Source organism: Typopeltis vanoorti, chromosome 10 (assembly GCF_054136105.1).
Source record: "Typopeltis vanoorti isolate ZY-2024b chromosome 10, IOZ_Tvanoo_1.0, whole genome shotgun sequence".
Lineage (NCBI taxonomy): Eukaryota > Metazoa > Arthropoda > Arachnida > Uropygi > Thelyphonidae > Typopeltis > Typopeltis vanoorti.
This window is the reverse complement of record NC_143558.1, coordinates 34,822,441-34,838,031: the sequence shown is the minus strand read 5'-3', so window position 1 is coordinate 34,838,031 and position 15,591 is coordinate 34,822,441. Positions and strand designations below refer to the sequence as shown.

Genomic DNA, 15,591 nt, shown 5'->3' with positions numbered 1-15,591 from the left:
ATCGCAGAGAATAAAATCTGTGTGTGTTTTAGAATGATGTCCTTGGCCTCTTGTGTTGGGTCAGTTTGTCGGAATTCTGCAAGCATCTCTCCTATACAGCTTATTATGTTGAAAAGATTGGTCTTGCTGGTTTGCTGTTGGTGGTTTGTTTTGGGTTTGGAGTCTTGTTGTTGGGTTGGTCTTGCAACTTCTGCATATGATCTTCCGTTTGTTGTGGAGGCTGTGATTTGTTGGGCGGGTGTGCTTTCTTGTATGGGCTTGCTGCTTTGGGGTTGTATCTTCTGGTTTTGAGGATGTGCTGTACACCCTCTGTAGTTGGCGGGGTGTGGGCCCCCGCAGTTAGCACATTTCGCTGGCTGGGTGCGTGGTTTCTTGCATTCTAGTGTGTCGTGTTTTCCTCTGCATTTCACGCATCGGAATTCTGCTTTGCAGCATAGCTGTGCATGACCGAACTTCTGACATCTGTGACATTGTGTTATTGTGGATTTGAGTCTCAGAGATTCTACTTTTATAATTAGATCGCAGATGGTTTGGAGGTCGTATCTGTCTTTCTGGTCTTTTGTGATTTCGACTAGGATCAAGGGGTAGGGAGTCTTGTCATCTCTGTGCATTCAGCTTACTTTAATGGGGTTAAATCCTTTGTTATGTAGGTCTGTGATGACCTTCTTCTGTTGATATTGTTTCTGTGATTCCTCTTAGTACTACTTTCAGATGTTTATCGCTGTTGAGTTGGAATGTGTGATACGGTAGGTTGTTGTTATCCAAGAATTTTGTTATGTTTCTGTAGTTTGTCGATGTCTTAGGTTAAATTCATATTCCTTCTTCAGTGTTTGTTGCCTTTGTGAAGGTAATTCATATTCCTTCTTCTGTGTTTGTTGCCTTTGTGAAGGTAATTCCTGTTGCTTTCAGAGCGGTGGCGATCGATGTCCAGTGTTCCTTGGCCATTAGGATGACTGGGGGGAATTCTTTCCTTTGTCTGTTTCTCTTGTTTTGGGTATTTCCGTCGTGTTAGATATTTTTCTTTTCTTTTGTACTTTCTGGAAGTCTGTGTGCGATTCTGCTGTTTGGTAGGCGTTGCTATGTGTTGCTTGGTCTTCTGATTGTGGCAAGAATGCTAAGTCTTGTTGAGGGTGTGTGTCATCTTCAATGTTTTGGTCGTCCGTGACTGCTGCGGGGGGGAATGTGTCGTACAGTTTTACCTTCCCTGGCCAGTTATCGTTTAAGAGTTTTCCTAATCTTAGGAACTCTGTAAACTTCTTCGAACGTTAAGGGCTTTTCCATGGTCTTGTTATTGCTAAGTTAAATAGAGAATTGGTTGCTACTTACCTTAGTAAGTTTTTCTGAGTTGTGGCACTCAGAAACACTCCTGTAGTCCTTTTTGTAATAAGGTTCCAATACTTGGAGAATAATCCGTAATCCTGAGATACGAATATACACTATTTTCATCAAAATATTAGTAAATCACTAACTCAATCAATCAAAACTCACTCGCTGTCACTTTATCACTCTCAGATCAATAATTTCAGAATAGAATCATCACTTCTCCGTAATCCCAAACCGCCTCCACTCGTTATCATAGTACCAATACCACCACCAATAACATTACTGACGGGATGGGTGAAGCACTATTGCTTTTCATATTCCCCTTTATCTGTAATGAGAGTTGTTTGGGAGTGGGAGATTTGTGAGCAATTAAGCTCGCCCTTTGAGGGCAGCTGTGTTAGCTATGATCGGTTGAAAGAAGAATAGCCTTCGGTCTTTTGTGTTTGTAGTAATCAGTCTCGTTGTAATTGACAGCTTGTACTATTAGTGGGTTTGAATGTGAACTTGACTTCACGAAGAATTTTTCTGCAAGATCACGAAGAAGGGAGGAGATGTATGGAGTGCCGGTTTCTCGGTGAATCTGTGAATTTCTGACGAACCACGGTGCATCCAGGATCATCCTAAGGCATCTATTTTGGATTCTCTGTAATTTTGAAATGTTTGATCTTGAAGTGTGACTCCATGCTGGTGAGACGTAAGTAATGACTGGACGTATTACCATCCGGTAAAGAAGCAATTTATTATGTAGGTTCAATTTGCTCTTACGGTTGATCAATGGGTAGAGCTAAGCTATGACTTTGGAAGATTTGGAGCAAATGAGATTGATGTGTTTGTTGAAAAGGAGTTTCTTATCCAATAATACCCCAAGATATTTGGTCTCTGATTGCCATGGGATCTTTTGACCAGAGAGCAGGATGTCTTCTTTGTTGCAGATTTTTCTTCTTGAAAACATTATGGCTGAGCTTTTGAGGGGGTTCACTTGAATCCTCCAGTTGGTGAACCAGTTTTCTAGCTCATTGATTAATCATAGTAGACCTACAGATTCCGAATAAATATAATTCTTCTTAATTAAAAACAGCGGTGTGAGAAACATACAAACTTTATTCCGATATTTACAAAAGTAAGCCCTTGTGTTTGATATACTGTTTAATTTCCGTTTTAATTTTCCACATTAGTTTATAAACTACATTTCAATTCTTATATTTTGACCATGTACTTTATTTCGATATTCGTCACAATAAACTTTCGTTTCTAATGAATAGTGGAATCCAACTTTGTAGAAACGAAAATGCAGCAGCAGAATAAAGAATGATGTAGATATGTAAACTTTATTGCTCAAAGTACAGAAAGTAGGGTTATATACTTTTATTTTCTTATTTCCAGTTCTTATACAAGAGGGTACATAAGAATGAAACATAAAAACATACGTTTTTATACTTTATACAAGGTGAAGCAACAATTTAACTAATATTGGATTCTACTGTAAGCAAGTGAATAACTAATTATTAAAACAAATCGTCATTAAACTTATCTGTTCCCTCGATGAGTCTTTGGACTCCCTGGAGGCGTCAAATAATAATAATAATAATAATAATAATAATAATAATAATAATAATAATAATAATAATAATAATAATAATAATAATAATCTGTTTATCTTACATAACAAATATGTAATTAACGCAAACTCTTAACAATTAGACAACGTAAGAATTATTATAATTTGGCGAATTCAGAATTCAGTTCTTTTTTTGGGAGGGGGGAGGGGGGAAAGAGTTTATGTTTTTTTTTAACATTTTCTGATTTTTGATATAATTTTAATTAGATTTAATTTGTATATTTTTTTTGTTTAATTAGATTTAATTAGTATCATCGTTTTTGTTAACTAAAAATTCACATGTTTTTTAGCTCTGATGTATATAGTTATATATTCTATATATTATATAGTTGTATATTCTTTTCTTTTCAACACAGCAGAAATTCAGCCGCACCATTCTTTTAATTCTTATAAATAGCACAAACAACATTTTTTAAAAAAAAATAACAAGTTTATTTGTGAAAAATTTGTTGCGGCATATTTCGATACACGTCAGTTTCTCTTAGGCTGCTCCAGTACAGCAGATGAGGAATCGAATTTTAAAAACTGTCAAAACAGATCGACAGAAAACGTGAAACGAAGTGGATGCCACGCGTGCAGCATATAAACGAAGCATAGAGCAGACGAAGAAAGGCTCACTTACACAAAGCAGAATATCTTGTTAAAAGCTTTAAATGAAAGAGTAAAGACACTTTGTTTTTCTTTTATTCTAGCGCTGCCAAAATAGTAGAGTTTACCGAAACAAAAGTATCTCAATAATTCTAGAAGTGTGTCCTCTTTTATAAGGGTTAGCGGGTTTCTTATTTTATTTTATTATTATTATTATTATTTTTTGCACGATGTTTAAAGCAATTTTAATTATTCCGCAATTTATTAATAAAATGTTATACATCCTGTATTTTGCAGATTTTCAAGTAAAAGATCATTTTTAACTTAAGTAACCTAAACTTCTTTTCTGTTAAACAATCATAGGCGAAAGCGTTTGGTATATTAACAGGAACTAACTTTTTTTTTGTTTCAGAAATATTTCTTTAGATATCCTACTAGTCATATTCTGTCATATGTAAAATAAAATAAAAATAAAAATCACAATTGGTTAACAAAATTAACATCTTTTTAACTCTTTTCTGTACACGTATTTCTCTTTTTTTACTAGTTACATATACAACAAATTGACTGTTTAAAATACACGAATATGAAACGCGAAAAACTAAAGAAAGCTATATCACAGTTTGAAAGTTTTTTACAGATTTTTATGCTTTTAGAAGAATCAGCAGTTCAATTTCTTTGTATGTTTTGGAATAGAGATTTTAAAACAGTGCCATCTTGGATACAATAGCAGATTATTTCAAATGATATTAAGTCATCGCGACTTAATTAAGCGAACTGCTTTGCACAAATAACTTCGTAACCATTCTTTAAATAGAACGCAGCGCCCTCTGCGTTAAATTTTTTTTTAAATTTAAAAATGGATAAACTTTTGAAATATAAATTACGATTAATAAGAACAGTAGTGTTCTTTTTTCTCAGAAAATACGACCCCGTTTTTGTCCAAATTAAAAAGAAAACATTTTCACCAATCCTGTTTGTTTGTTAAGTGGAGAAAAAAATCAATTCATTATAGGGAATGAAAATAATAATAATAATAATAATAATAATAATAATAATAACAACCGGAGAAATAATCACATTCGTAAATTTTTAACAGGTAACTTATTGGCAAATATTTTTCGCTATCACAGAAACATTTTTATGTACATTCTTTCCTATCAAGTAATGAAGTGCTATCTGACCATCAACTAAGCTTGTAGGATCCTTACGTTAAAAGAAGCTGAATATGTATACATAAATAAATAAATAAATAAATAAATAGGAACATATTTTGGGACCATAATCACAGCATGACTGATAAGAGATGTCCATGGGTGATATCAAATTGTTAAAGGATTGCAACAATTATTCATCCAGTGAATATAGTTACAAAGACATTGATGAAATTACAGCCTGATTACTGCTATATATATATATAGACGGATGAAGGTGGGCTGTACATTCACATCTTGTTTCCAAGTTACAGTCGTTTGTAAACTGAAAGTGATATTTGATCACTTAAACACGGCTGTCCTCGAATTTAAGATACGAGAGTGCAAAGTAAGGAGATGCGAACGATGTTCAGCAAATAAGATTCAACTGGAATGCAGTTCAAGTGCGGAGTGCTGTAATCCACTGATTATTCTGGACATTCAAACCAATGAGAAACCTAATTTCAGTTAGTGATGATGAGGTACTTTGTTCATTCGAATAGATGATGAGGTGCTCCACCAATGGTATCCACATTCCCTATTTAATAACTTAAAAAAAAAGACTAATAAATAATCTTCTTACATCATATTTAACGCATTCTTTCTTGAGGCAGTACAGGCACACGTTACTTATTATTGGACTAATAGTTTCCAGTAGTCCAATAATGAGCCTTAGCAAGATTGGATGCAATTTGGATTTGGAATTAAGTGAATTGGTGTCAGAAGTGAAAAGTAAACCACTGCTAATAAAACCGGGCGTTGAAAAATTGAGATGTAAAAGGGAACGACAGTCAGTGGAGAGAGTAATAATCCGCTATGTCTTTTGCAAAAGTCCTTGTATGTTATCTGGAAAAATATAAATAAATATTAAAAATAAGAAAGAGCTGGGCTATGTCAATATTCCAATTTATTTCTTCAATATTATAAACATTCTATTTTATGAAATAAATGGTAATTTAATTACATTAGTTATATCATAAATATCAGTTATATGAACTGACGTTCATACTATTTGTCCATTTAAATCCTAATGAAGGATCTCTTCACCATACTCATTAACCATTACAATCAGCAGTTCTATCAACTGGAAACAACCTGGGTATTCTCCTTCAAATAATTCCCTACATCATTGATGTAAAAATAACTGCATCAGCCCAAGTTACAGAGCTCTGTTACCATTGATTACCTGTCTTCTCTCGAAAAGACTGGAACCATTCATGAAGAGAGAAATGCCAGATGAACAGGCATGATTTCGAAAAGGCAAAAGGAACAAGAGATCAGATCAGATCTCCATCTCACATTGGAGATCTGATCTCTTGTTCCTCTGCCTTTTCGAAATATCAGATATCATTCTTTTGATATCAGGAATATCAAAAGAATATCTACCTTTGTTTCCTTGACTATGGTAAGGCTTTTGACTCTGTAGATCATGTGAAACTGTGGAATTTGTTAAGAACAATGGGAGTACCAGAACATTTCATTATCCTTCTGAAGAATCTTTATTATGAACAAGAAGCTATTTCCGAACAGATCTTGGGGAAACTGAGTATTTCGCAATAGGTAAAGGGATGCGACAAGGATGTATTTTATCTCCGTACCTGTTTAACTTGTACAGTGAATACATTTTAAGAATGGCAGGGCTGGAGGAATCTTCAGGTGCAATCAGAATTGGAGGAAGAAATATTAATAATTTGAGGTATGCAGATAATACCACCTTGCTAGCAGAATGCAAAGAAGATTTGGAGGAACTTATTATGAAAGTTAAAGAAGAAAGTGCTAAATATGGCCTTAGACTTAATCTTAAAAAGACAAAAATTATGGCAACATATCAACTTAATGATTTTGAAGTAGATGGGGAGAAAATGGAAGCAGTTATCAATTTTGTGCTCCTAGGATCCCGAATTGATAAAGACGGGTATTGTACTGAAGAAGTTAGAAGATTATTACTCGGAAAGAAAGCAATGACAAATTTAAGCAAGATCTTTAAAGATAAAGATATTATCGTGAAAGCAATGGTATTCCCTGTGGTGCTGTATGGATGTGAAAGTTGGACCCTGAGAAAGAGTGAAAGAAGGAAGATAGATGCATTTGAATTATGGGTTTGGAGACGCTTATGGACTGCAAAACAAACCAATAAATCAGTGACAGAATAAAGCCAGATTGCTCCCTCGAAGCTATGATCATCAAGCAAAAATTGTCATACTATGCACATATTATGCGAGCAAATGACAGTCTGGAGAAGATGACTTGCTAAAGTTGGTGGAAGCAGGAGAAGAAAAAGACCAAGAATTAGATGGGTGAATGGAGTTAAAGAAGCAATTGCAATGCGCTTGGAAATTCTGAAAGATATGGCCAGGGACAGATCTTAATGGAGAGTGTATGTTCATAGAATCACCAGGAGTCGAAAAACGACTCGATGGAACATAACAACAACAACTTCTATTGAAATTTGCTCCACCATATACTATTTGCTAAAGTTTATCCTATCAGCAAACCCATTATCCAAGTCACCAGTTTCATGTACTTCTCTATTTGTCCCACTTTACGTAATGAAGTTCCGTGAGGTATCCTGTTAAATGTCTCTGAAAATTCAGCAGCATCACGGTGTATCCGTTTCCCTTATCCAAACTGTCAACTCTATTGCAAAAAGTGAGGAAATTACTAAGGCAAGGCCAACTCTTCACAAAGCCGTGCTTCCTCCAACAGAGTTCCACATTCTTATCGCCCATGCATGAATTCTTTTTTTAACCCGTTTTCTGAAATTTACACCACCACTGCTGAGGTATTCGTCGGCTTGTACGTCTCTACCCTCGTCTCGAAGGCCTTTATACAGGGTGGCCATAAAATAACTTTCCCTCTTTGGAGGCATCTGTAGCTAAAACCAATAAACGGAATGAGACCAAATTTTATATTGAGACTTTTGAAGGCTTTTGATGGGGAGATGATTTCCGCGAAAAACAATTTAGTGACAAAAGTCCCGATAAGGGAAATTTTGGCGCTGGCAGAGCCAAAAACAAGCGGATAATTACATTAAAGGCAGATAAAATGGAATAATAATATTTCGACGGTGTAAGCGACAGCCTCGTCACTCATTCCAGCTGGATATGTCGCGAGTTACAATAATAATAATAATAATAATAATAATAATAATAATAATAATAATAATAATAATAATCGAGAGTGCGAATTGAGAGAGAGAGAGAATGCAGTGATACTTGCTGGATTGCTTGGGGATGTTCAGATACCCAAATTCTGCAGTTGTGAGTGTTGACCGATCCATTCAGATAAAAATGAGCCTCATCACCCCACAATATTCTCCAAGGCCAGTCATTGTCGACCTCCATTCGGGCAAGAAACGTTAGCGCGAAGGTCATAATCTGCGGTAGTTAGTGCTTGCACACGACTATACTTATAAGGATAGAAGTGAAGCATTTTCCGTAAGATTTTCCAGACTGTACCATAAGCCATATCAAGTTTGCGAGCTATGGCACGAGCGCTTGGACCAGTACTGGTCCCTGTGTCGTCGAACACCGCAGTAGCAACGTCTGTTACTGTCTCTTCTTGCACTGCTTTCCGTCCTCTGCCAGGTCTAACTCCTAGTGATTCAGTTTCTTCAAACTTCTTAATCATAGCTTTCAGTGCTACAGCTGACAGGACCTGTACGCAGGTTATGAAGCCGTCTAAATCAGTGCTTCCCAAACTTCTGGATGTCAGAGCCCCCTTTGCAAAAATTAAAATATTTCACAGTCTCCCCTCGAAAAAAATCGTAATAGAGAGATACTGTAGATTATTATAATATTTATTGTATTTATATTCAATACAAAACATACACAGCGAATATTGCAAAAATCAAATGCATGTATTACATTTTTTTGCCTCTTACCGTTTGGTTCTGAAGACGATGCAGGCTGTTCTGGTAAAATATGAAATACTGTCCTTTTTTTTTTTTTTTTTTTTTTTTGAGTCTGTTTCTGCTTCTTCTGATTGTTCGCGGGATTTTATTTTTTATTTTTTATCAGCCACTTATCCATCTCGGGATTAATTTTTTTAACGTAGAATAGATCAAATAATATCACCACTTACCGATACTGGCACACCACAGACTGATAACATGAAATTAGTGAATATTACCTGAATAAGGGATCCCCGGACCAGGAACATTTTTCTCTTTTGTGACTTTTCTCCCTTTACGGTAATTAAGCCTAACGCGAAACAGACAGCAAAGGCAGGTTATTAAAACGTGCATATGATTGGTGCGGTATTAACAAAAGATCGCGCAACCGAAAGATAAAAGCATAGCTGACAATTGAGTTGATATGCTAACTCTCTTCAACCGAATTCCATATGTGAAACTGCCATAACATTCATTATATATATATATTACTTAGTTTTAACACTTTTACGAATTTTAACACGTTCGGTTGAATTTTATTGCTCCCTTGGGAAATCGAACTCACAAACATCTAATTAATAACAATAGTTTTTAGTTAGATACTGTGTTTGCCCATGCAACATATGTTTTTTTTTTCAGTCTATACAGCATAGTTTCTGTATGAAGGGACATGTGATTCATCAATTAGTGTTTTTTTTTATCCTAGTTGTCTCTAATTGCACTATTTCTTGAGAAATATATTACACAGACTCCTCATACTTTATTCACTGGCATAATAAAAGTACTTGTTTTTATTGCCTCTGCAGTATAGTGGCTGTTAGGGAGGGGTGTTGTTTACTGCTGCAAGCAAGTTACTATCTCCCCACATGAACTTGTTTAAGCCTTTTTCCATGTGTGAAGTATATGCGAAACTTTTATTGGTAACAGAAAACTAGCTCGGATGACAGTGATAATATAAAACGAGTTTTCATATATGTATATAAAGTCAATATCAACAGTCCCTGATTACGAACGCGTGATGAAAGGGACAGGAAGATTTGGAGCTTCCCTGGAGAGCATTCGAAGTAAATACAATTAACCACTGCTTTGAAATGAAACATATCAATAAGCAATATTTACTAATATTCATTAAGCGCCGAAATACGCAGGAAGCAAAGTTTGCGAACCAACACCAATGTGTGAATTTTTGCATTAAAATATAAAAAATAACAAAAAAGAAATAATAAATAATGAAAGTTAAATACGTTTCTTTTAAAATAAAAAAAAATTCTACTTAGTCTTAAAACATTTTAAATTTCTTTTCATTATTTCACGCCCCCCCCCCCCCCTCAACAAAACCTACGGCCCCCAAGGGGGCCGCGGTCCACAGTTTGGGAGGCGCTGTTCTAAATTCCCGAAGGGCCGCTAAGGCATTGCACTGTTTAAAGTAAAACAACTTACCAAGTAAAGCATGCTGAGGCAAGGTAGGACGCAAATTGAGCACAATTCGTCAGTCTTTCGAATAACTACCTGAACGTTCCCAATCCCTTTTTAAGTGGAATTGATAGCGCCCCTCTCACGTACGCATAGTAAAATTTGCATAATCCTTTTTATCTGCGTTTACTGCAAATATTTGACTGCTTTCGGCTCCGCCAGTGCCAAAATTTCCCCATATTGGCGACTTTTGGTACAAAATCTTTTTTTCGCGGAATTGATCTCCCTATGCCTTCGAAAGTCTCAATATAAAATGTGGTTGGTCTCATTCCGTGTATTAGTTTTAGCTACAGATACCTCCAAAGAGGGAATGTTAATTTATGGCCACCCTGTATAATGGAATTCTTTTTGTTGCTCTTTATATGTCTGAAAAGTCACAGGAAAGATCATTTTTTTTGTACCTCCCAACATAGGCAGATATCTCATCTAATCCCATGGCAGCATTTACATTAAGATCCCGCAACAATCTAAACACTCCCAAGTTATCTATCTCAATTCTCGCTCGGTCCCTATCACATCCGTCACTGCAATATTTCCGACTGAACGACACACAACACACTCTAGGAAAGTGATCACGCAGGAATTAAACCATTCCTTTTCTCCTTATACTCCACCGCGTCGGCATTCAATAAAGCTGTACTACCATAATTCTTCTTTTCACACTCTCTACGTAGGAAAGAAATTTTTGGGGATTTTTTCTGACATCCTCAGCTAATTTGCTCTTACAGTCTGATTTTGCCTTTATTACAATGTCAACCACTTCTCCGTTTGTACTCTGTATTGCTAGTGAGCTTGCTGATTTGTTCGTTTGGAAAAAGAAGACCTTAGTCTTCTTTTTGCAAAGACCAAGCGCATACTTCAGCGTTTGTTTTACCACGCTATCAGTACTGCTGTAATATTTCGTTCTACAAACAGTGCATTTTAGTTACCTGAAACATTTTTTCCCTCGAGCTGAACAGAATAATATAGCGTTATTTGCCCTTGCTAATTTGTAAAAAATATGCAAATTAATTTTATTTTTCATACCCGTCATACTGGCTCCGATGTGGGGGCAACATCTTGATTTTCTTCGGTTGTTTGCTGTAAAATATAACAACATAAAAATATTACATATATCTCTTTAGGAAGAGGAGATTATTATTAATTAATTTTTAACGCATTACAATAATTCTACATTTCTAAACAGTAACTAGGAAAAATTACTGCCACAAAAACTATTAAACTATCTAATGCAGTAGAAATGCAAAGAAAATTTAGACTTCGTCTAAATTTGCTTTTAATTTTTGCAATTTATTTAATGAAACGTATACTTTTAAATATTTTCTAAAATTTCAGAAAATCCCGTGAAATTTTTAAAAATGAAATTCAGTCAACTGCTTTTCTAAAGATGCGTAGTAAGATGTCAGTTTTCTTTCGCAATGTCAATTAAAGTCTAGCCTGATAATTGATATATCAGGATAATAGATGGCGCCACTAACACACGCTATGTGCTAGTTAATAGCATAAATTTTTACAGAGCAATGACAGTACAGATAGTTCCCGCCTTTATGAATAAATTGGTACCGTTCGTAAATCGGAAATTCGTAAAGCGGGAGTTTATTTGCCTTAGAAATAATACTATAAGCGAGAGTTACGTTCGTAAGAAGGAATATATAAAATATAAAATAAATATTAATTGACAAGAAAAGACTTTACTGGCTAAAGATTTTACGTATTTAAAAAATAACATAAGAAAAAAATTTCAATTAAAAAAGATTCTTTGAAAAAAAAATAGTTGATTTCTATATCACTGGGTGAATCGGCTAGCCGTCGAGTTAGTAGGAGATATATGATTAGGAAGCTTCGGTGCACCTTTTTTATTTATTTATTATTATTATTATTATTATTATTATTTACAAAGAAGGCCTCGAGTGTCATCTGCTTTCTTGAGTTTCGCTTCTTTTCGCTTAAAATAGCTCGATCGCAAGCAGAAGCATTATTCATTTCGCGGGAAAATTTACTAAATCGTTCAAAGTCTGAATCTTGTGATTCTAAGATTGCTTGAGCTTTTTTTCGTTTAAATGTTCTTTATATGTTTCTTCTATGCCTTTTAAAGTGCAAAACCGAGTTGGAGCTTCATATTCGTTATCTTTTTTTTGTGTGTGTCTTCGTTTTGTTCTTGTTTCTCCAATTCAAGGAGATCACTGGATGAGAGTTCCATAGTGTGAGATTGAAGCAGCTCATTAACATCGCCTTCCGAAACTTCCATGTGCAACTGGTTAGCCATACCTAAGATCGCTTGAGTTTCAGAATTCCAATCCTTGTTGCGTCTTCAAAGCCTTCGAAATTATCATTAAACTGAGGACCAAGTTTATGCCATACTCCTTTCATAGTTTTTTCGGAAACTTTATGCTAGGTGCTCTGTGTCTGGTATATGGAGCTTTAACGGCGCTACCCGCTTGATGGCTGGTAATATTTTTTTCCTCTAACGTAATTGCTTTTGTTTGTTTCTTTTACTCATTTTCTAGTTTTGCCCTGTTGCTTCTTTTTTGTCATTGTCGGAAAAGTTAAAGGGTTATAGTTAAAAAGAAAACAAAATAAAAAATCAGGTGTAATTGAAGAAAACTACGAATAACATGCTGGCGTTGTCAAAGCTCGTAAGTGACTGAGGCTCGTTCTAACTGGTCATTACATACTATAATTCCCCTTACACGCCCTAATCGCCTTCGCAACGCACAATTTAAAAGAAAAATTCCGATCCAAAAAAAATTGGTAAACCGGGAATAAAGTGAGAACTACCTGTATTTACTTAAAATGAAGATGCCACTTGAAAGATGCGATAAACTTATTATCGTATATTAATATATGAAAAGAGTTTGTTGTAGGGCGAATTAAACAGACTATTTGTAAATTACAGTCTTTTTTTATTTTATTTTGTAGCATGCTTTTGCAATTTGAAAAATTAAAACATATCAAATTTAAAAATAAATAAATAAATAAAGATTACAGGCACTTATTTTAAATGAAATTACAATACTCAAATTGGAAGTTGAAACACAACACAAAAATAGGGGGGGGGGGGGGAATTGCGTCACGGATTTTTACCCAGTGGTTAAAATCCATTATTCAACTGTTTTCATTTTATTAAAATACATATATGCATTGAACTCTTCTTTTGTATGCGTTTAACTTGGAATGAATTATCTATTGTTCGTCTTAACTTAGAAAAGTATTTGGATCAATATAAGATTATGCAACATAATCAAAATGCACTCGAACTCTAACCTCTGTGTTATGCTCTTCTTTTTCTTCACCGTCTCCTCCCTCTAGATCAGTGAGAACATTTTTCCTTGGCTGTTCTTCAAGACGCTGAAAAAAAAAATAATAATAATAAACTCAAATCAATTCATTTTATGAAGTATTCACGTTATTCCATAATAAATACTTTCTGCAACAACAAAAATAACATTTCAGAAATTATTTTTATATAATTAAAGTCAGGGATTTTTCTTCTAAGCAACGAAAGAAAGCCGACATTCAAAAAGTGCTGATCCCAAATAGCAACTCGAAATCGTTTGAAATTAAGCCCGAACACATCCTATATCTAGAAAATCGACCATAGAACCCAAGCAATTACAGACAATAATAATATGAATGTTAGAATTTAAGGCCACTAGATGGCGGAAGTTGTTTGCTGTTCTCTCTCTCTTTCCTTGAAAGCTTTAATTTATTGATAGTTTATACTCGTAACCAGCAAATGCTTAAAGAATAGAGACTGCTGCCCCCACCATTCTTCAAAAGTTGCGGCTAAAGGAACTCTGTCTACTCCTTTCTGGAAAAAAAAAAAAGGAGTTGGAGGATTTTTACATTGTTTTATCTGTAATAATGCTACGGTTTTCTTTGCTGTAAACTACTACGACTACTGTATCAATGAAACAGCAATACAAGAAATGCATTAGCGATTACTCAATTATTACACGGGTACACATGTAAATACTTGCATATAAGGGATAATCAAAAACACCCGGAAGGGATTTTTTTTTTTTTCTTTGAAAGAATTTGCTAACACTATTGAAGCGACAACCATTTAAGATTTTTGGCACCTTATCCTGACGACATCTGTCAGAGAAAAAAACGGCAGCTTGACTTATTTGTGAATAAGATTATTTAAAGAACACATTTCCCCTCACCAGGAACAGGAATGATTGTAGGATTTATACCTATAATACTCATCAGATTTGGACCTACTATCACTTTCCTTTGCCTCAGACTGAAAAACATCGTGACGAGAGACAACTTCAACATGTCGAGGGTTCATGGTATTATTTTGAATTAACACTGAAGCAACTAAGACTTATTAGGCCAGTACTCTATTGACTGTAAATTGTGTCTTCTCATGGTCAGTTTGCCTGTTTATCAAGCAGAAAAACCAAAGTTTCATCGAGGAAAAAGTCTTTCTCCTTCGAATGCGACCAGGTAACTCACATATTGAGGATATACAACTGAACACAGCAGATGGAGGCCATTTCCAAAGAAAGCTATCAGAACTGCATTGAACAGTGGAAGGATCGCTGAGGCCGATGTATTTTGTACTGAGGATTGTACTTTGAAGGAATTAAAGTAATTTGGCTTTAATTTCATTACAAAAATGTTGTGCTGAATCCTTTTGATCTGCACACTATAACTGCTTGTATAACTGGCAGTTCAAAGAGATTACTTCTCAGCTTTAATTTTTCAATTAACGAATGTCAGGATTCACACTGACCATACACAAATCGTTTCGATTTCGACGGGCTAATGAAATTTCAAACGCTTAGAAAGATTTTTGAGCATAAACTCTTCTTAAATAGTTAAGCTCCAAAAAAAACAGATTTAAATAGGAGGGAAAACAAAATCATTTAGCCAAAATATTCTGAAGTGTTGAGCAAATGCTCTGCATTATGTCAGATTGAGTTTTAAATTAGCAAAATATTAACAAATGCTCTAGAGGGGAAAAAAAATGTAAACGGTATATTTATCCAAAAATGCATATAAAATAAAACGACCGAATTATCTATGAAAGCTGATCCTGTCCAGGACTTGAAGAACCTTTATAAAAGCATTATTGTCTTTTTATTATTATTATTATTGTAGTGGCAGAGCTTTCCTGCCATATATATATATATATATATATATATATATATATATATATATATATATATATATAATCGTTTTCCTTACAGATCGATGATTCAACTCTTTCCAAATAGAAGCAAGACTTTTATGTCATGCATTCTAGCATTCAATTGATTTTGATATTGGAAAGATGAAAGACGAATTATTGTATGATAGGAAAATGTCATTTAGTGCCAGCAGCTCTGAAATATTTGTGATCATAAATAACTATATCGGGAACAACTTCGGAACGGCAAAATTATATAGCGGTATACCCAGAGATGGAGCCAAAAACTAAACCGAAATAAAATAAGCAAAGTTAAGTTACATTGCTTAGAGTTTATACATATTTAGTAGAACAACAATAGTCT

The 15,591-nt window shown here is 34.7% G+C and overlaps 1 protein-coding gene across 2 annotated transcripts in view; it reads right to left on the bottom strand.

The window, feature by feature from the left end:
- Positions 1–3,688: 3,688 nt before the first annotated feature.
- The window catches only part of LOC150102325 (uncharacterized), a 39,179-nt gene continuing 27,276 nt past the window's right edge, over positions 3,689–15,591 (bottom strand). For both annotated transcript variants that reach the window (XM_090399435.1, XM_090399436.1), the window contains exons 3-5: positions 13,352–13,435; positions 11,114–11,167; positions 3,689–5,568 (exon numbers count right to left, since the gene is read on the bottom strand). In XM_090399435.1, coding sequence (XP_090255561.1) covers positions 11,117–11,167; positions 13,352–13,435 — 135 coding nt within the window. In that variant the 3' untranslated portion in view covers positions 3,689–5,568; positions 11,114–11,116. The remainder of the gene's footprint in view (positions 5,569–11,113; positions 11,168–13,351; positions 13,436–15,591) is intronic.